The sequence below is a fragment of the Tenebrio molitor genome, chromosome 3 (genome assembly GCF_963966145.1).
Source record: "Tenebrio molitor chromosome 3, icTenMoli1.1, whole genome shotgun sequence".
NCBI lineage: Eukaryota > Metazoa > Arthropoda > Insecta > Coleoptera > Tenebrionidae > Tenebrio > Tenebrio molitor.
The window spans coordinates 24112150-24134148 of NC_091048.1; the positions used below are offsets into that span (position 1 = coordinate 24112150).

The 21999-nt window shown below is 36.9% G+C and overlaps 1 protein-coding gene across 1 annotated transcript in view; it reads right to left on the bottom strand.

Moving 5' to 3' along the window:
• The window catches only part of Syn (synapsin), a 56056-nt gene that overhangs the window by 23280 nt on the left and 10777 nt on the right, over positions 1-21999 (bottom strand). The window contains exons 3-5 of the mRNA XM_069042388.1: positions 21498-21935; positions 20709-20819; positions 20466-20570 (exon numbers count right to left, since the gene is read on the bottom strand). Of these exons, the coding sequence (XP_068898489.1) occupies positions 20466-20570; positions 20709-20819; positions 21498-21935 (654 nt within the window). The remainder of the gene's footprint in view (positions 1-20465; positions 20571-20708; positions 20820-21497; positions 21936-21999) is intronic.

Sequence of the window (21999 nt, forward strand, 5' to 3'; positions counted from 1 at the left end):
CTTAATATTTACGAAAGATTATTTTAAATTATTTTTCAACCAACAATGTCACAATTGTCAAAAATATTGTTAAATATATTATTATGTAAGAATTACATTAAAAAAACGTTAGAAACATTAAATCCGGTTAAAATACTGTTTTTAAGTTAAAAATTCTAATGAAGAAAATAATACTAATTACACTAATTAATTATACGTTAATTACATTAATAATAACACTAGTGTTCATAATTTTTCTTTTTCTTTAAAAGGGGCAGAATCATAATTTTTTAAACAATTATACAGGTGTCTCAAAAAAAGACGAGTGAGTCCATACCTCTCCTATTTATCAGAGGATTAATTATCTGTACACCAAATTAAATGGTTGTGAATAGGCTACAAAATGGCCTAATAAGATCACGTTGGTAGGTACAGCCCCAAGGGCTTCAACACTTACACACCAAAAATACAAACGCTACTATCGTCAATGCTCAAACCTAAAATATTTTGACAGTTGTTTATCTTTGGAGCCCTTGGGGCTATACGTGATTTTATTAGGCCATTTTGTACCCTATTCACAACCATTTAATTTGCTGTATAGATAATTAAAATCCCCCGATAAATAAGGGAACTATGGATTCGTCTTTTAATTTAGGGACACCTCTATAATTCTATAGTTCTCAAAATATTGAACCTGAGCAAATTATTTTTCTGTTTTTAAAAAATACAAAATTATCAAGAATTTATTGTCTACAAAAAGTTCTCTGAAAAATGTTATTTTTGTAAACAAAAATCAAGTGTATTAAAATTTAACATTTTTAAAAATTGTTTTTCAAATAATAGTATGTACTATAATTAACAAACAGTTTTTGATTGGATGTTTCACCAACAAAAAATGAAAACGTTAAACCTAATTTTTTAACGTCCGCAAGTTTTTTCAATTGTTTGCGTTCATAAAATATGTGATTTTTGAATCTGTCAAGAAGCGAAAAAAAAGTGCCATAGTGGTTTATTTTTGCACGCATTTTGCGTTAAAAAAAATGCCGTAGCGTATCATTTTTTAACGCAATTATAAAATTTTTCATTCATAATTAGTAGTTTTTTTAACGTGTTCGTATGTAAATTGGGATTTTTTTGACTTGAGTGGGCCAATTTAAAACGCGAGTATAACGAGCGTTTTAAAGATCCACGGGTTCACACAGGAGAAAATTTTCAAATTTTGAGTGTCGAAAAAATTGTTATCTAAACTTACAGGGGCCAAAAAATTTTTGTATGCAACTCGTTAGTAAAGTATCTTTTTTTACTCGGCGGATTTGCGCACTCGCTGCGCTCGTGCGGCAAATTTTCCTTCTCGTAAAAAAAAGTATTACTTTACTCACTTACTGTATAAATAACTATTAAAACATTGAATTTCATTGAGAAATCTTGATTCAAAGAACATTCTCTGTTTCGTTAGATTTTTGAGAAACAAAGAAAAATGTAAAAAAAAATAATTTTGGACCTAGAAGATATAAAATCAGTTTATGTTTAAATTTCGTGTTCTATCAACGTCCCAATAAACAAAAAAATTAGGCACAATATCTATCTGAAAATTCAAATGTTTTCTCAATTTTTTCAAATAAAAATTTTCTTTCTCATTTCTTATTCGGTTCCATATAAGGGAAATTGTTTACTCATTTGGAAACCAAAACAACTTCGATAAACTCTTTTAGAGAAGAAAAGAACTTAATTAAAAAACAACATGATTTATGTAGTTACTTTCTAAGAGCATGAACCTTTTTAAAAGACGTTACGTATTTATAACCTACATTTTGTTTTCTGCGAACAGTAATCTTTCGTATTTAAAATTTTTGTATGAATTCCACCAAAAATAGACCGTCCAAAATTCGAAATAAAAAAATAAAGTCAAACTTTGCTCATCCAAAAAAATAAACTCGGACAAAACCGGAGCTTGTAATCCTATGTGGGCACTGTTACAATTTACATTCATAAATTTAAAGCAAATTTAACAGCGTGGGTTCCACGACCAACAAAGCCACGCGAAGTATTTTTATTGAATTTATTTTTAAGCAAACGAAAAAATTGAGACAACGCTTCCTTTTTTTTTTGCCATCGAGACCACGCAATGATTCGCGTCCACCTGCTTTCTTTGCACCCTGCTGCACCACCCCGGCGATCATCTCCATTTCGTCGACTCACCTCAGAATATTAATCTTCGCTCCTGAAGACAAATACCGATTTTGTTTTCGGCGTTCCATTAGCCACAATGATACGGTATTAAGTCGCGGCGGCAAAAAGGGCGTTAAGAGTGCACGCTGTTCCGATGAATCATCTTCGTGCATCGTAATGTGCAATGTACAACGTGATGCAATGAATTTCGGTCGGTGAGGATACCAAAAAGCATACGGATCGTGAGGTGGGATCAAGGATTGTGCTGTATATGTGAACTTCCATGGATCAAAGCGCCAGTCTGAAACGGTGTTTGGTCGGAGAATACATTACTCGAGCGCCAGCAGTGACCGCGCATCACGTGTGTGCTACACCTAAGAAGAATTTTTTACTGTTGACAGTGCCATAATAAACCCATCCAGACAAGTAAGTCCCAATTGCGCCCCACAATTCCCGAAAATGTTTTTTCCAAAATGCGCTGGAAAATCCAGCATCGCCACCGGTGGCCCCAGCACCAGTAACGCAAGATTTGGAGGTAAATTTGGTCGGTTTTACCTTCGCTTATTGTTGACTTGCTCTAAATAAAGATCTTGTTTCACTTTCGTGTCGTAATTGAGTGTACGCTCTTGGCAAGTGTGTCGTTTTGGCTATGTCAACATAAACAAACGCACAAGAAAATTATTAAATCCTCAATATTGGCCCCGATAAATATTGACAAGTTGTAAAAGCTGCAAATATTTGCCGCATGAGCAACCGACAGACCCAGTAACGCGGTGGTCTCGTTAAATAGATCGGTGCGTACCCATCGACGCTTTCCTGCTGGGATGGCTCATTCCTGCTGTGACGTCAGCGCGATTTGTGCCATTTTTACAACTGTACCAATCGAGCTTCTACTATTGTGCCAAACAATCAACTTGTGCCGCCGCTACAGAGTGTTTACAAACTCTTCGATTTCTGAAAAAGGCCAACGGCTACCGGATCTTAAGCCCCCGCGATATTCGCGTGCCATTAATCTCAGATTCGCCGATTAAAATTAGATAACTTCGCCTTATCAAAGGTAAGGGTTTTTTGCAGACGTGCGGGTTTATTCGAGACTGTTATCTGCTGACACATTTAATTCGTGACGGTGCAAGTGCATTCCTGCAGTTCACTGCTTCGTCTAAAAAATGAGGAAATCTGATCGGAGGATGCATTGTGCGGTTTTTCCGCATGTCAAAGAGACGTACATATTTACAAATGTGGTATTTTTGGCTTCGTTTAAAAAATAAATACGATTTTTGAAGAATTCAAGACTCAAGAGGAAAGTTAAATTGTACATGCACGGCAGCAAGAAAAAGCGTAGCTTGAATGACAAGTCTCCCAAAATATAAACATGCAAAATTCCGAATTTGTGTGAATGTGTTGCAGCGCGTCATTATTTATCTCGAGAATTTATTTTGTTGATAACAATGATTCATTGTTTATATTTACGATCGTCGTGAAAATTCCGTCGGTTCGATATGAAAATTCGGGATAATTGCGTGACACAAATTTTCGCAGGAATTTCCGATCGTCGAGTAATGTAAATCAGGAGCGGTAAAAATGCATCATTATTTTGGAGCTCTTCGTACGAAAATTGTTATGGGTTCAATGCATCCCGACTGGAACACAATCGAGAACCGAATTTAGCACTTTCAGCACTCCTTGTTTTGATACGCCTTCTTACTGATTAATTTGGAGGCGAAATTATTTGGATAAGATCGTTTCGTCGAGAGTGAATTAAGAGAACTGATCTGGACCACTTAGCGTCCCCTTGCCAAAATATTTCTCCAAAGGATTACGTAAGATTTGAATGGTTCGTGGTCAAGTCGATAAATATTCGGTATTAGTAGATATTAAATGTTTCGGCGAGGCTTCGCACTTTTTAAAATTTCAATTCTATTAAATTTACTGTCTTGACATCTGTTCTGACGTTGAGATGAAGGTTGGAAAAAAATTTGAGAGCGATCTCGTGCAGGATATATCCGAGGTCGTAAGGATATTTCGGTAGTTATTGGTTTTATCGCGTTATGTAAGAACGTCTTGAACGTTTTATCGACCAGAAATTGTAGCTTTAAGATTCAAGATGCCATTAATTTTAATGTGGAACGCTGAGAAGTGATTTTCGAGGGATTGCGACCTGGAAACATTATTTGGCAAGCCGAAAATTGAATGGTGGTCCTTTGTTGAAAGTAAAAAAAGTAAAAACACAAACTACAAATGTAATTTTTCAACCATAACAAATTAAAAAAAATCATTGACCCAGACTAGTCAAAACCAACATACAAAATACGGTGTCAGATATTAAAAAATTCCAATCAAAATGGAAAATAAACAAATTACTAGAGTTAAATGTTAGTAAGAATTGCTTATTATTGCAGAAATAGAAAAATTCAAATTTAATTTGGTTTGATTTTTTTTTTGATAAACGAATAGAAATAATCCAAATGTATATTAATTTTATATTTATTATACCGGGTGTTCATTTAAATTTTTCCTCAAAGTTGAAGAGTCGAATGTGAACACACCACGGGTTACAGAGCACGGATCAGCTATTTAATCTAACCTCACTTTTTGCGTTCTGCAGACTGACGAATGGTGCGTTCACAATCGACTCTTCAACGCCAACTTTGAGGATAAATTTAAATGAACACCCGATTCAAATGAAATGAAAGGAAATGATGGATGTAAATGTTTCGTACATGACATTCATGACAAAACTTTCAAGATTTTGATATTTTTTTTATTACATTTCAGCTTCCCGTACTTAATGTAATCCTTTTTTTTTATTGTACTATCAAGGTTGGGAAAAAATATGTGAGCAATCTTATACTTATCTGAAGGTCATAATATTATCAACAAGAAATTCTAGCTTCAGAATTCAAGATAGTGTTGATCGAGATATCACTTATAATGACATTATCTTGAGTCGAACAATATTATAATGTGATATTGATGTGAATTTTGAAAGATTACGAGTTGCAGCGTAAAAAATAATGGAGAGAAACATATCGTTTAGTAAGAAACAAATTGTGAAAGCAACAAACAATGAATGCATTCAAAAAATAAAAATGACGATTTGGAACTGTGTCGCAGTTTTGAAATTGTGAAAAACAAATAAGTACATTTTAGAATAGTTAAAATTTTGAAAAATCAATCTTCAGAATAATCTTAATTTTCAAAATTTGAAATAAAAAATAGGACTAGTTAAGGTGACACCTAATTCAATAAACAAAATCTAATCTGATTCAAAATAGAGATGAAAACTAAACAAACACGAATACATAAGAAAAAAGAAAACCAACAAATATTTTGAAAGTAAATTTTGAAATGAGTAAAATTCCGAAACTTATTTGAAGCAAAATCCGCTCAAGTAATTTAAGATTTCAAATTTTTCAAAGTTTATAATGATTAACATCGAGTGTTCATTCACATTTGCTCTCAAAGTAGGCGTTGAAGAGTCGATTGTGAACGCACCACGGAGACGGAACACGGATCCCGGCTCAGCTGTTTAATAACCTCACTTTGTGCGTTGTTTGTGTTTTTACTCTGTCTACTACTAACGAGTGGTGCGTTCACAATCGACCTTCAACGCCAACTGAGGATAAATTTAAATGAACACCCGATAGTTAAAATGACATCATTACTGCAAACATGTTATGTTAACTGTACGGTTGCAAAAACCAATACAATAATGTTGTCTATGTTTGCTACAACTTAAAGGTGTGCAAAGTTGTAAAATAATTAAATGTCAGGAGGAAATTGGATAGTAGTTATTATTCATATTATTCTCAAATTTAACCCCGAATTTGTTCTAAATTTCAAAATTTAAAATCTGAAAATTATTGAAAATTCTTTTGGTTAAATAAATCTGGATTTACGCCTCGACACATTTTCGGAAATTTTATTACATGTGTTATTAAGAGCAGAAGTACATAATATTTTGCTTTACAATACAAACATTTCCGATAATAATGCGGATCTGGAAATGTGCCCGAATGCTTGCAGCGTTTCCACGTTGAATAGCAAGCAGAAAAATTATATGATCACAATCGAAGAATCAAAAGAATATTTCCATAGATGGTGATTTTACCGTGTTATGTAAGAGCGTCTTCAATATATTATCCAGAAGAAAGTCTGGCTTTAAGATTCAATATGCCATCAATGTGAGATTTTCCTTTCCGAGATTTCAGTTAAACGCTTTTAAACGCATGTGGAAGCGATTTTCGCAGGATTAGCTTTAGATAAGTTGCTACATTTCTAAATTTCACCAAATGCTTGTGAAAGGAAAATGTACAATTTTTCAACAGGATGACGATATTTATCGTAATCTGAATCGTAGCTACGCAAGATCCAAAAAAACTGTCAATGAGACATCTCAAGAAACCGAAGGAGCTGCTGTAAAAACCGAAATTATTTTTTACTGCGAATTATCCGAAAATATGTGTTTAAAAGAAATGTCATCGAACTGACAAATTCAAGTTTAATAATTTATTTACGGATTTATTGCAATGTTTGTTGATGTTAAATTTAACTTTAAAGAGTTTTTACCCACTTATTTGTTTGTGAGACGTCTCCATTTAGACTTTTTTATTGGCGTTTGCCGTAAAACTCGATACTCCATTAAAAATGAAGAGTTGCTTGCGTTTCGTCCCAAAATTAAAATGTGGTTGGTACTTTCGAACGAAATAAAGAAAATCCAATATCCGGCCGACGAATCCGAAACCGCTCTGACATTTATTGGTATATTTACACGATCAGATAACCAGAACTAGATGCAGAACTTCCTGGCCGTTTGTGGTAAAAATCAGAAGAATGTCCGTCACACGTGGGCTTTTCCCCGAAAAGCTGGTAACTTCTCGCGAAACGAGCGATCTGCGGTTGGCGAACAACAAACAGTGTGTCCGCAAACCAATTCCGAAAGAATTTGTGGTCGCGTGAATTGTAAATAATCCCGCCCCATCCTTATATGTCTATTTAGGAGTATAAAATAAACACGTTATCACACCATAAATGGCACACTTCGTGCCGCGAGTGTCCCACAAACGCGCATTTTTACTGCGCCAGGTTCGGCCGGAAACGCCACCAACTCTCGGTTCTAAAACGCGTTTTTATGTTGATGGCGTCCGTAAAAATTGAACCGTGTGACGTCGCCCCTGCCAAAAATAACGTCCCGCTGGCCGCAACGCACGAATTTAATTAAAAAAGTTCCATCCGACTCGATAAACTCAATTAAAATGCCGAAAGTCCATTTCGTTACAATGATCAATAAAAAAAACCACATACGTCGTACGGCGCGATACCTGCGAATGTTTCATTTGCTCCGGCATGGATCCGTTTATGATTTGCCTTTTAAATAACCTCATTAAATAACCGTGGAGAAACAGCGAAACTGTCATCTGAATCGCTTCATTTTTATCGAATAACAATAAATGGATAAATCAACGTCGCGAATGTCCGTTTAGTATCGAGACAAGTAATTAGTTTCTGCTTCGTGTCCATTATTTACCATTAGAAATGCCAAACGACGTATATTAAAGCTAAATTGACGCGTCCCCGTGATTTATTGCGAAATTTCGAAGGGCTGGCAACGTCGCGCCGGTTCCCGCCAAAATCAGGACGTGAATCAGAAGGTGCCACATCCTGTGTGGTTGGTGGCTGAAGTTGCGACAGGTTTTGGTGGGGAGCGTTTTTGGAACGAACCAAAATCCAAAACCGCAATGTGTCAGAATCACATGTGCCATAAATTTTATCTTGCCTCCAGTGTTTCAGAGCAGGTTAAAAAAAATAATGTCAAAAGAAATAAACTTATTAATCAAAATGAAATTATAATTAAAACGTTTTCAGTGATGAAGACTATGTTTTAAGTGAATATCCATCAAAAGCGATTGAATTTAAAAATTCGTGTTTTTTTTTAAATTTTGAGAATTCAATTTGCCATTTTCAAAGAATTCTTAGAAATAATAGTACATTATATTATAAGTGAAAGAAATGCAAATTTATATGCGAGTGAGAATTTTGAATCACGAGTGCGTTAGCACGACTGGTCTCACAAGATTACGAGTATAATGGCATTTCGCACGCGTGTGATATACCACGTTTTATCTTACAGCAGCGGTTTTTGTACGAAAGTTCGAAAAAAGACAAAATTAACTCAAATAAGTCAGACAAAAAATTGTATTACTATAGTAACCAAGTCACTTGTGAGCATATTATCTCACTAGTGAGTACAACTTCATTTTAGTCACTGAAAACCGCAACAGCCGCTACTGTAAGATAATAGTATATTATTATACGAGTTTAATAAGACCCTTTATTATCAGGTGAGTGTGTTTAAAGCACGACGAGCGTAGCGAGAAGTGTTTTAATGGAACGAAGGCGATAATACGTCTTATTAAACGAGTGTAATATACTGTTTTATCTACTTTGCTTTATTTATTATTTTGAAAAATAAAGGATATTTTTAAATTGAACTGGGAACATTCTTTGTAATCGTTTTATTCATTTTTGGTCGACAAAGCTGGAGGCAATTTGTTAATAAAAATAAATCGATGCATTACAGAAGTGAAAGCGTTCTATTGCTATTCAACGTATCGTTATTATAATTAATCCATCAATAAAAATTCCAAACTCTAATATACCAGGTGTCCACGCGAAAAGTTCGGATGGGTTTATATTTATTCTGCAAGATTTGAAATAAATTTTTAATGGAAAATAATGAAAGAGGACATCTTTTTTAGTATGTCTATGTTAAAAAATGTACAAAGGAAAATATTTAGTTATGCGATTAACAATTGCAGATAACAAACAAAAATTATTCCTTTTGTGATTTTTATTACAATTTCAAAATAAATTTTAAAAAAAATGAAATGCTCTACATAGTCACCGCTTATTATATGGACAATAGTAGTCTTAAGGCTACCGTGGAATGGCGTAAAATTATGGCACCCGGCCGACCTTTTCTCTGCCAAATGGTTCGAATGTGACCATTATTTGGCTTGGCTTCATCTTCCTTCCGAGAAGCGAATTTTTCGCGACCACCGTTATAGCACTTTTGAAACGCATCCAATTCACCTACTTTGCATTGTGTGACTCACACAAAAAAAAATCCCCCCAAACAATGTGATGAGATCTGTTATTTATCGCGTCTGTTTCGGGCGAAGTGCATTTGGAAATTTATGGGTTCCAGGTGAAGCGTATTTTGGATGAGGGTCCCCCAACTCCGGCGTTATAATTCGGTTTTTTCTCTCCACCCCCAAACGAGACGCAACAGGTGTGTTCACACAACCCCTGGTCTCGATTCGGAGCCGCTCCGGCGCTTTGGAGGCGACCAAGGCCGTTTTCGTTTATTTGATTCGCAGAAAGCGATTAACTAAACGTCGGATTAACTCTCATCGTCCATAAATAAGTCCGATCGTCGGTCTCTGTCAAATTTACGACTGCAACACGAGTAGGTGCGTGTTTTACAACGAGCCAGTAAAACCGCCGCCCATCGACGGTTCCATCGATGAAATCGCGACTTTTAACTGTTCGTTAACTGGCGGCGGCGCCTCCGGTTCGCGGTCATTCTTGGCCCAGATTGACCGCCTAGGTCGCGCCAGTGGCGTATCAATTCCGAAAATTGATTTCTTGCCTCGTGAATCATTCGATTCGTAATTACGGACCACACTGGGTCAGCTATTTGTTCCTAAGGCTGTGGCGATTTCTTCGAACTGATATCTATTGGCAGACGTCGCCGATAACATCGATAAATAATTAGGGACCGCGGACGGGCGTTACGAAATTAATTTTCGATGCTCCATCAACTAAATTGCTGTAATTTTTCGGGCGGCCTCTTACAGGGGAATAATGAAGTTAGAAGCTTAGAAGCTGGTGAAGGCTTGTCGATTTTATCAGGACTTTTTGTAAACGGGCGGTTTGCCTCTCTCCTCTAAAGGATGGCGATGGCGGTTCACTAGAATTTTTCGAATGCTTTGTATCGACCGCTTGTTTTGATTTTTTCCGTAGCTCTCTTCGCATGTCTTTATTTGGAGTAATCTTTGCAAAATCGTAACAGTTTTTGCTTCATTCACCTTCACGTTCCTGTTTATCCCATTTACGGTGCAGAATTCAGACCAAGGTTCAGTCAGTTGGAAAAATTTTATAATTTATTGTGGACAGCGGATGGCAACTTCAAATTATCGTGGAATATCCAGTCTGAGATTAAAAAAAAAAAGACTCAAATAATTATATTGTTCTGAAACTAAAGTACCAGCTCATTTTTAGTAAATGTATGGATGTATCAGTACTAAAATAAATCAAAATTTTTCCTCCATCATTTTTGCATAACTTGGCACAATTTTTTAATTACTTTGAACAAATTGTGATAATTCAAAATTATTTAAAAAATCAGGAATAATATATACCAAGATTTTAAAAGAGACCAACCTCTCTTTAGTATAGTACATATATCAAAATTAATTGTACCCCGTCCAGAACAGCAAAACGTGGTACTTTTAAATATTCCTTTTTATGCAAATCCTTAAATACAACAGGTACTAAATCAAAGGTAAAGTTATTTAATGGAAATTAAATCTTTTTTATTTTTTCGGTTTTCGTTTTTATAATGTAACATTGGCCCTTGTAGGTTTTTAAAATCATCGTCTCATGTAGACTTTGTTCATTTTAGCATTTTTATCACAGTATTATTATTATTATGATCTGATTGTCTATACCCAAATAAACAATGCAAATGATAATCTTATTTTTTCCATCATTCAACTGAAAAAAAGACATGACCAGATGTCACAATACTAAAGGAATATGTATTTGCAATAAGTAAATTAGTTTTCAGATCATTTTTGCAAGAGAAAGTACTAAAATAAATTACAAATTTTCCTGCTTTATCAACTCGGTTCTTACTATCTTTTTGGAATAAACTACATATTAATAAACCGCGATATGGTAGAAGCTGTGGAAATAGTTATGTATTTACATCAGAGTACGGTAGGTATATTTCCAGCGCGACAACTAGGTTTCAGGCTCGAGGCGAGGCCGAGTGCGTGATTAGTTGGAGCGCTGGAAAATACGACATTTGTATTAGACTTTTCGGCTGTCCAAATGTTTTATTTTGCTCTTTTGCAGATTTTTATGAAATAACAAATATCAAATTTTTTGACATACAGAGCTGCCAACCCGATAGGTTGTATTTTATGATTATTTATATGTAAATAAAAAATTTAATTTTTTTTATCAGAACTGAAAATACTGTGAGTTCCTTTTTAACAACATATTTTATACTAACAACACACCCAAAGACGTAAACATAGATATTTTGGCAAAATCAATACTTAGTAGCATTTTAATAAAGTACTATTTTATCGTTGTTATTAAATCTATTTAAAACCGACGCTATCGTTTTATCATTGTATTTTTAATATTGATGGATGTCTTTTTTTATATGTACTACTTATTCTCATTATACCTATATACAGAGTGTCCCAAAATTAGCGTACAAACGACTTACTACCTTATCGAGGATGTTTAAATGTACATGAAAAAAATCTGGAAAAAATGTTTCCAACAAAAAATCTATTATTTTTATTATTAATATTAACGATAATACAATGTAAACAAAGATATATTCTTACATCATTACCTTGAAATTATATCGTAGAGGATTTAAAATATTTTTTTCGATTTCCAAAGCTTCTAAATTCTTTATTATGCAGGATTAGATATTGGTACTGAGTGATCTTGTACTTTGTGATAATATGTACGATTAGACGTAGCTGTCATGACAATTTCATACATATAAATATTTCAAAATAATTGACCTGATGAGTGCCACTTTCAAAGATCGCCAAATCAGCAAATAAGTCCAATAGAATTTTTTTGACATTTTTCTGACGTTTAATCTCTTCTACACCGTAGTGCACCGTTAGTACGGCATTTTGGGACACACTGTATGTAAAACCAAAAAATATCAAATAAAACCAAAAACATGCATGTCTATTAAAATTTTGAGCTATGTACTCTTTTGATGTACTTAATTTCGGGGTCATTTTTTCTGGTAATAATGAAATAGCAGAAAATAATAAATTGCATACGGTACTACTTTTTAAGACCGACATTGACAGTTAATAACACAATATTACGGAGGTGAATGATGGCGAGCCAGTAACTGTATTTAAATAAAGGAAATGGTACTAATAATTGCGCTTTCAATTTCATTTTTTTTTGTAATATCAACGCGAATCAATGAATTTTTGCATGGTACCACTTTTAAAAATTGAAAAATGACATTGTCAAAACCACACAACTAAAATTGCTAAAATAAAAAAATTGTAAATTGACGAGGTGGTACTCCTAAAATAGTTCTATAATTTTATATTAAAAAAATGCAGTTTAAATTTTGCTCCTTGTGTTAAATCCCAAGACAGCCCTTTTAAACTGGGAGTATATCTGTCGAAGGAAAAGGTATCTAATAAAAATCTCATAAGAAACGTAAAATTTTTATTTTTAACTATTACTAGCGTTTTATTTTAAATCGATTTGTGCTTCGAGGCAAACAATGATGTAATTCCACTAATAAAAGCGTTATTATTTGAAATAAAATGGTACTTGACGTTTTATGTAAGACGAACTTTTACGACTCGAAATTTTAAAAATGCATTATCTTTTATGCGACAGACCATCACTCTAAATTACAAAAACCCTCATGTCTTTTTTTCTCAGTTTTCCCCCTATAAAATCGCCAACAAATTCTAATCCACGAGAATGTTTGATCGTTGCGACCGCAAACTGTCCCATAAGAAATTTACTTCGCAACAGGCGCCACTTGCATAAGAGTAAAACTGAAACAGGACAAGCGTTATCCTCGGAGACGAATGTTTATTGCTCGGTGGCTTACCTCAGGTCACCGGTTTTATTAAACTTGAGCCACTTTGCGACCATATTCCGCAACAAGCTTTTCCAGCGAAAAGAACCCGACGATAACCGTACCATTGCAATATTCATTCCCTCCCCTGTTCATCAATCTCGATTCTCTTCCGCCCCGAGTTTCTCCGCCGGTTTGCGCATTCCGACAAATTAATAAATTACGTCCAATTCTCGCAAAAAGGTTTCCATCTTCTTACGCAACACTCCGGCGCATTCTGCGCTCAGACTGATCCGATAGACACAACAACGTTTTGATTTATTGTCGACTTTTACAGGTATGAGAGCCGACGTGGTCGTACTGACTTTGGCAGTGGCAGTGATGCTGGCGTTCCTCCAGTACTCGAACGCCTGTTCCTGCATGCCCAGCCACCTGCAGACGCACTACTGCAACGCGGACTTCGGTAAGTCTCCTGAAACGGCGCCCGATCCACCAATAAAAAAATTCAAAATCTGCCATTGTACCTCGTGTATACAACGTGTAACAGAAATAAGTACATTAATTTTAACTGGTAATAGAACTCGTCAAAAGGAACAACTTTTCTATCTACCATTTTGCCGAAAAACGATGTTTAATTCCAAAAAAAAATTGGAGAGATTTTTCACTAAAATAACCCTACGCCACTAAATACTGCAATGGCTAATTGAGATCAGCGCTAATATGAAAAAAATGTCCATTTTCATCCAGAAAACGTGTTTTAACGCAGAAATCGAAATTCAAAGAAATCTACCCGTATAGCAAAAAATCCACTTCGTAAGAATCTGGTTGTCTCACGTTTTTAGGTAGCTTAGTTTTGGAGATATGAACGGTTTTAGGAAAATCTTTCCTATTTTTTTAAGCCACTACGCAACGTTTTTCGCCAAAATGGCAGAGAGAAAAGTTGTTCCTTTTGATGAGTTCTATTACCAGTTAAAATTAATGTGCGTATTTCAGAAACACCCTGTATATCATAAACAAAGTTGCTGGGTTGCCCCCGAACGGCGATGCGATACGCAAATCGCAGAAGGCGGTGTTGCTTTTTTCTCTCGGCAATAAATCCCCGATTATAATAATTAAGTAATAACTCGAAATGTGAAACTTGAATACATAAATAACAACCTTGGCGCTTGATATTTGACGCCTATAATGGTATAATAGTCCCGACAAATAAATTTTGTCCGTCGAATTAAATAGTCGGAGGCTTTTGACAACTGAATGCGAACAACCTAGACATTGTGTAAGTGTTACCTAAGCGATTTTATAATTTTTATTGCGAGATTATGTGTCTCCCTGTACAAATTTCATTGCCCCTCGATCTTGATCGGGTCACGTCACAACAAGACCTTCACCTTTGTTTATCAGAAATCTGCAACAGCCGTTTTTCCACGTTTTCCGTGAGTTACGGAAAATTATTAATTTGTTTTTCCAACGCCGCCTATTAACTGAGGGACCATTACAAACATGCAAATCTAGTGAAATGCATAAGAGCCAAGAACAATTAAAAATAATTATTCGCTCTTGAATTTTCTTGTTCCGGGGTGGGGGGTCCACACTTATCGACTTTCGTTTTTTTCCGGGAGATGTTTCAACGACAGCCAGAGTTGTAAATTAAATTTTACACCTTGCGGTAATTGGGAAAAGTCAAGTCGTGAAGCTTGGGAATATTAAAAATTGACCAATGGCGACGGCGTGGCCGCACAATGCGGTCATAATAAACAAATCATTGATTGGATGATAATAAAACTGTCAAATAGACCGCACAGTGCAATTGTGATTGATGGGCCAATTCGTTTGTACAGTCGTCTGCATCATGCGCCGGACTGCAGAAAAATCGCCTGACGTTGCTGGATTGTTGTTGTTAAAGCGACGGCGACGTAAATTGCTTCGATTATGCAGCGGAAGTGCAGATTTCGAATCGGATGCGACGCCTTTCATGGAAAATTCAAAATCGATTGGTATTTATTCGAACGTGCTAATCAAGTGTTGAGATTATTTTTCTGGATATGATTTATTCCATGAATTTTAAACAACGCCGAGGTCCAAAAGTGAGTTCTTGATTTTTGATTCTGAACGACGATGCTTATTTATTCCATGAATTTTAAATAAATATGTATTCGGAATTTCGGGCTCATAATTAATTTAAAAAAAATTTAAATCATGATTGCACGACTGTCAGTCCTGCCCATTACGACTCGTATAGTGATCACGCTTTTGCTAGCGGCCAAAAAGGAATCTTGTTTTCGAATCTCGAAAAATGTTTGTACCTATAGCTTTGACGCACTTTTTTATTATCCAGATAATTATATTTTTAACATTTGTTGTGGTTTTGTAATTGACATTTATTGGCAATTAATTTTGTTAAACTATAGCCAAGCAATGATTCATGTCCAAAGCGAGTTCTGACTATTTATGGCGGCACCGTCGTCAACCAATTTGCCAAAAATTTGAAAACAAATCTTGTTGAAATTGTATCACTTCTCTAGCACCAAACCAAATAAATATTGTGCAGTTCTAACCTTAAGATAACTAAATCGTGTCAAGGTGAATTACGTAATAAATCTAATTTTTTTAAATCTGATAACGTGGTGGTCTATGATTGTAAATCTATTTTTCGTGGCGAATGGTTAAGGTAGGTATTTTGAAATTATCTGATTCAAAAATAATACTGTCGACGGTGTGCAAAGGTCAAGGTTGACGCAATATTAAAATTACAACTTGAAATAGTTCCAGAAATTGTCACTTTGTGGAGTTAGAAGCGAAACTCCTGAAAACTTTGAGCGTTCATGTTGTTGCTAAGCTTCCATTAAATGAAATTGCCATGAAGTCTTGCCATTTAACAGCAGACTCACATGCAACTTCATCATTTTAGACATTTTAAAACAATGAAATGTCGGTAAGCAGATATTTATCCTGAAAAATATCGTATAGCATGCCTTAATGAGACGGTATATATTAGTCCAAGAATTGATTATATAGTGTCAACAACTATTATCACTTACGTAACGACTATTCATTACCTGAATGGTTGACTTTGTCAACACCGCACGTCCTTTCTTGGACTGGGTAACAGATAATAATTTATAAGTTTTCCTGCTGAAGCAATTTAACTTCGCAAACTAGGGCGCCATATAATGTCAGTCTATTGAGAGAACTATGCTAAATAGTCACAAATATAGTCCTAACTATGCAAGACCGAGAAAGTTGGCCAACAGTATCGACTTCCTTGAAAATCTGTAGCAACGTCTCTTTATAAGACAGACTCAATTCAAAGTGTCTTGAATGTGTCGGAAGTTGCAGCAAAACTTCAAAAACACCTAATTCAAAAATCAGGGTAATAAAAGTGGTACCTCTTGGACGATTTTACTTTGCCTGTATTGTTTCCTGATTTGTACCCAATCGAATGTGTGTGTCGGCAACACTCGTAAATTAGTTTAAAAAAGAGAACAACAATGAATAAAGTAGAATGTGGACCATCTCATTCGAATTATAACTGGGTCGATTATAATAGAGCAACACTTATGACGCTTTTCTTTTTTTTTTCCGAGATGTCACTTAACTCCATTTAATCATGATTTACGATACTCGCTCTAGCTAACTCTGTCTTAAATGTGATTGGTACGATTCTGTGGTCTGGGTTCGTGCAGCAAACTTCCAAAAACACCAGAGTGGCAGAGAATTTATTGGTTGCAACTTTAATAATGGGGAAGATTTAATTCCGCCATTGGAATTTCCTGATTTAACCCCAATTGAACGTGTGTGGGGACAACAAACGGACTTTGTTGGGACTATCCCAACATTCACTGTTTATGCGAACTGGGTCGATTGGAGCAAAGCAACATTATGACGTTAGCTGTTTCAAGATATTTTTTAGATCATTTTAATCATTATTTACTCTTCGGTCTGAAAAATGTTTAGTATAGGGTTTGAAAACTTCTTTTTATAAAATAAAATTGAAGAATTTATAAAATATCGGGGGTTCATTTAAATTTCTCCTCAAAGTTGGGGTTGAAGAATCGATTGTGAACGCACCACCACAGATCAATAGGGAATGATCTGTGCGCACCACTTATCAGTCTGTAGAGTAAAAAAACAAACAACGCAAAAAGTGAGGTCAGATTTAAACAGCTGATCCGTGATCCGTGGTGCGTTCACAATCGACTCTTCAACGCCAACTTAGGAGAAATTTAAAAGAACACCCGATATTTTAAATACGACAATAATTCTTGAATCACAGAGTATTGCAGCAAAATTTCCTAAGAGACTACTGTATCACACTAAACGAGTATCTAAAGTTTGCAACTTGATAATGGGGGAGGATTCTAATCCTCTCGTTTTATTTCCAGAATTATTCCCAATTGAATATGTGTGGAGCAATAATAAGCTGACTAGGTAGTGATTATCCTAATACTCTTAGTCGTAAAGGGGTAACAAGCATGAATCCAACACCACGTAGACCATTTCATTCGGATTATAACTGCTGCCATTGGAATAAGCAATAATTATAATTTATAACGCAAACTTTTTCGAGATAGATATTTTTAGCTCGATTTAATCACAATTTCTATTGGATCTAGAAAATCTCCATTCCATAATCTGGCACCGTCTTTTTATAAAATAAAACTTGGAATTTGTAAAATATCTTGAACGTGACTGTGACGATTCTGCAGTCATGGTGTTCTTGCAAAATTTCAAAAACATACAATCAGAGCATGATATACTATCATGCGTTCAAACGAAAACCTGGGCTGAGTAGGCGTTGAAAAAGTAAACCATTTGGAACAGAGTAAAGTTTGAATTTCCCGCCGTTTGACACAAATGACATTTGTTTATGTTTAATTGGCACATGATTGAACATGATTGTTTTCAGCAGAGATATTTGCTTCGAGGATGGAAATCGTTTTTAATGTAAAACAATGCAAAGAAAAAAAAGAACAGAAATATTTTTTGTTTATAAATTTTAGGTTAGCTGTCAATATGCTCTAATTATAACTGTCAATTTACACTTTAAAACAATTTGGACGCCCGATAGTAGAGTATCAAAAAGTTGTAATTAAATAATACATAGCAGATTGTATTTGGTCTGTGTTACGGCCTGATTTATCCCCAGTTGAATGCTCGTGGGGCAAAAACAGGCAAACTCGGCAACACTTACTGTCCTAATTAATTCAAAACAGGAACAAGCACGAATACAGTAGAATGCAGACGATCTCATTGGATTATGACTAGAGCAAAGAAATTATTATGACGCCTAGCTTTTTGTGTCGTAATACATATACGGAAAATTGCAGCAAAATTTCAAAAACTTCCCAAATGAGTCTTGTATCACACTGAACGAGTATCTAAAGTTTGCAACTTGATAATGGGGGAAAGGATTCTAATCCGTTTGTTTTATTTTCCGAATTATCCCCAATTGAATGTGTGTGGCGCAATAATAGGCGGACTCGGCAGTGATTATCCTAATACTCTTAGTCGTAAAGGGGTAACAAGCATGAATCCAACACCATGTAGACCATTTCATTCGGATTATAATTGTTTCCATTGGAATAAGCAACGATTCTGACGCTAACTGTTTCCAGATAGATTTTTTAAATCACGATCTAGGAGGTTCTTAAGCATAACAATTTGCCAAATGTTTCGAATGTGGCATTGATAATGTGAAGATCTTATTTTGCCAGTATTACGTCCTGATTTATACCCAATTGAATGTTTGTGGGGCAATAACAGGCCTCGGCTTTCATAGTCGTAAATAATTTTTTGAAAAGGGAACAATGAATTCAACACAATGTAGACCATTATAACTGCATCGATTAGAGCAAGCAACAATTACGACGCAAACTTTTTCGAGATATTTTTTTCGGTTCAATTCCATCATCATTTCCTCTACTGGACAGGGACATCTTGAGAAAAAAAGCGAAACAAAATAAATTGCGAACAGATGTTGCAATTTTCATCTCCTGGTTACGTAAAACGCGATTTTACAAATCTGATAAAAGTACTGTTTTGCCCCAGTTCCAAGTTACGCATCTTGTTTCCGCACCTAATAAATTGGAATCTTCACCGGTGTCTTACCAGTTTAAAACTTTGACGAAAACGCAAAACTTTCAGTTCACACTTCCGCCTACAAACCAGTCGGGTGTTGAAGTTTTTCATGTGTGTTGTGAGAGAACGCTTGTATATCTGTCGACGGATCCCGCAACGCTCAAATTAGAATAATTGACAGTTCGTATTTTTTTAATGACCACAGTCGGTGTGGAACCGTCACGATATGACAAACTATCGCTTTTTCCTATCGAATTTTCGTTCGGAACACGAGCACGTGCGCGGATTATTGCCAATTAAGGCGGTACCTGACCGTTGAATAAATTCTAATGACCATTTCCAAGGTGGCCGTTACCTCGAGGGTCACTCCTTTACGGTCTCGTTTTCGATCGAGTCAATCCGGCGACTGTGCACCGAGCAATTTGATGAAAAATATAAAAATAGCTCGTTTTGTAATGGCAATAAATGATTTAATGCGACCATAAACCGTTATTTATAAAATAAAACAGGCCCTGTTATTTTGCAACGAAAGATCAAACAGTCCATTCATGAGGCGATATTCGGCCGCCGCGCCGCGCAAATGCACTGGAAATATTTTAAGACATTACGTAGACGCATACCACTGACGTAACCTGTCCAGACGCATTTTCAATTTAAACGGACGCAATCCACTTTACGCACACCCCCGGGACTGTTCCCTCTCGACCGCTCTGATTAGAAGCAATCGGAGAGATCTGTTGTGCAACGGGGCCTTGAACCTGACCCCATTTAATGATCGTTCCGTTTTCAGTCATCTTGGCGATGGTGAAAAGGGAGAGGACTCTGAACGAGACGAGGGTGTACAAAGTCCGCGTCCGGAAGGAGTACAAACTGTCCGACAAGGCCCAAGTGGCGCTCAAATATGGACGTCTGCTCACCCCCGTCCAGGACTCTATGTGCGGGGTTGTCTTGCAACTGAACCAAATGTACGCCATTTCCGGCAGGGTGAACAGCCTCAAGGCCCACGTCTACACGTGCGATATGGTCGTTCCGTGGAAGGACCTCACCAGGAGGCAGAGGAAGGGCCTCAAGGCGATCTACAAGAACGGCTGCGACTGCAAAATCAACCACTGCAGGTACAGGAGTTGCCGCAAGACTCCCGATGTGTGCCTCTGGACCAGCGATTGTCACGCCAAAGAGGTACGAAATTTTATTTTGCGCTGAATCCCATTGAATTCTTCTGGAGTTCATTTTTTTCGCATACTATTACTACTACTAGGTCTGTTTTTTTTTTTCAGGGGATCTGCCTGCGGCAGAACAGCAACAAGTGCAAGTGGACGAGAAACCGAGCGCTGGCCAGCTGCCTGAAACCGTCACCACTCACCATTTCGCGATGGTCCGGGTAGAAAGTCTGCTCGATGAGGGGGAAGCTGTCCTTGCCGAGCCTCCTCTGGAGCTGGACCAAGTGGCCAAAAACCCACGGCTTGTCCTGGAACCGTTGTTGAGTGTTGTATTTTTGTTATTTATTTTTAAATATTTTTAGTACAACCGTTCGAAAAAAAAAACGATCGTTACGTCACCGCGTCAGACCGAATTTCGACATTTAGTTTACGCGAGTCAGACCCACCTGGAAGTTGTAAATCGAATTCAAGTTATTGATGCTTGGAACGCCACCAAATTTCAGCGCCAGGAGCAGCTTCTTGTGGTTCTCGCCGGCGTCTTTCAAATTCTGTCTCACCTGAAAATCGAGTCGTGTTCAATAAAACAAACTGAATCGAGGTGACCTACTATGAATTTTCTACGTATTAAGCTTATTTTTGTACCTAATCTTTGTTAAGCAGTGTACGATGGAGTATTTTAGTAATAAAATTATTTGCATCGATCTGGACTTTGATTTGGGTCAGATTGTTCGCCTTTCCTCCTCGACGACGACATTATTAAAGATATTAAAAGGAGATTGTCTTGAGAGGCGAGGGAAGGGGCGCAAGCGTCACCATCGAGACCGGAGAGGTCGCGGAACATTCCATTTGAGACCCTTTGCTGGTACTTTAATTAACAGCTGAGAGCAAATAATGAAATTAGCTGCGTCGCTGAACGGATTTAATAAGAACGACTTTAACAGTCGCCGGACACGAAAACCCGGAAAATTTCCAACGAATTTCCGGTAAGTCGAGGTGTCGGATTCTCTTGTGGGCTGTGGCCTTGGAAATATCTGCGCGATAAACCAGTGAAAAATCTGTAACTGAAAACGAGACGATACTAACGTAACGAATGACGATTTTTTTGCGGAGATATGACTCATAGCCCATGAGATAATCCAACACCTCTACCTACTGAAAACTGCAAATATTTTGAAATACAATACCAAAAAAAGCTGCTGAGCTGTGGATTTGGGAGCTTTCACCGACTTACTTACCAGGAGGAAGTCGGGCCTAAACGAGCGTCCAACCCTGGTGCCGCCCCTGAACACCGCCATGGACACGTTAGCGCCATCGGAGTTGGCCGTGACCGTGATCTCCTTGAACTCCGCCTGTTCCACCCGGATGTCGTAATCGCCGATCCTCTTCCCCCGGAAGTACTTGGACCAATCGGTGTTCTGGTCGTCGACGACGAGCAGCGTGAGGTATCTCCCCGACACCGAAGACGTTACTCTGGTGGCGCTCGAGACGGCGGCCCCCAAGATCGACGCCCCCTGGTCCCTGGCCTGTCCCGTCAAGGACTGCACCCTCTGGAGAAGAGACTCGCGCGATTTGGCCGGACTGCTGGGGGCGCTCGTCGTCTTGGAGCCGGGTCGCAGGTTGAGGGACAGGTCGGCGACGGTCGACGTTTGAGATGGGGGCGGTGGTGGAGGAGCCTACGAGAGCTCTCGATTAGTCCTTACATGAAAGCGTGCCGGGATTAATTTATCTTTGGGGGAA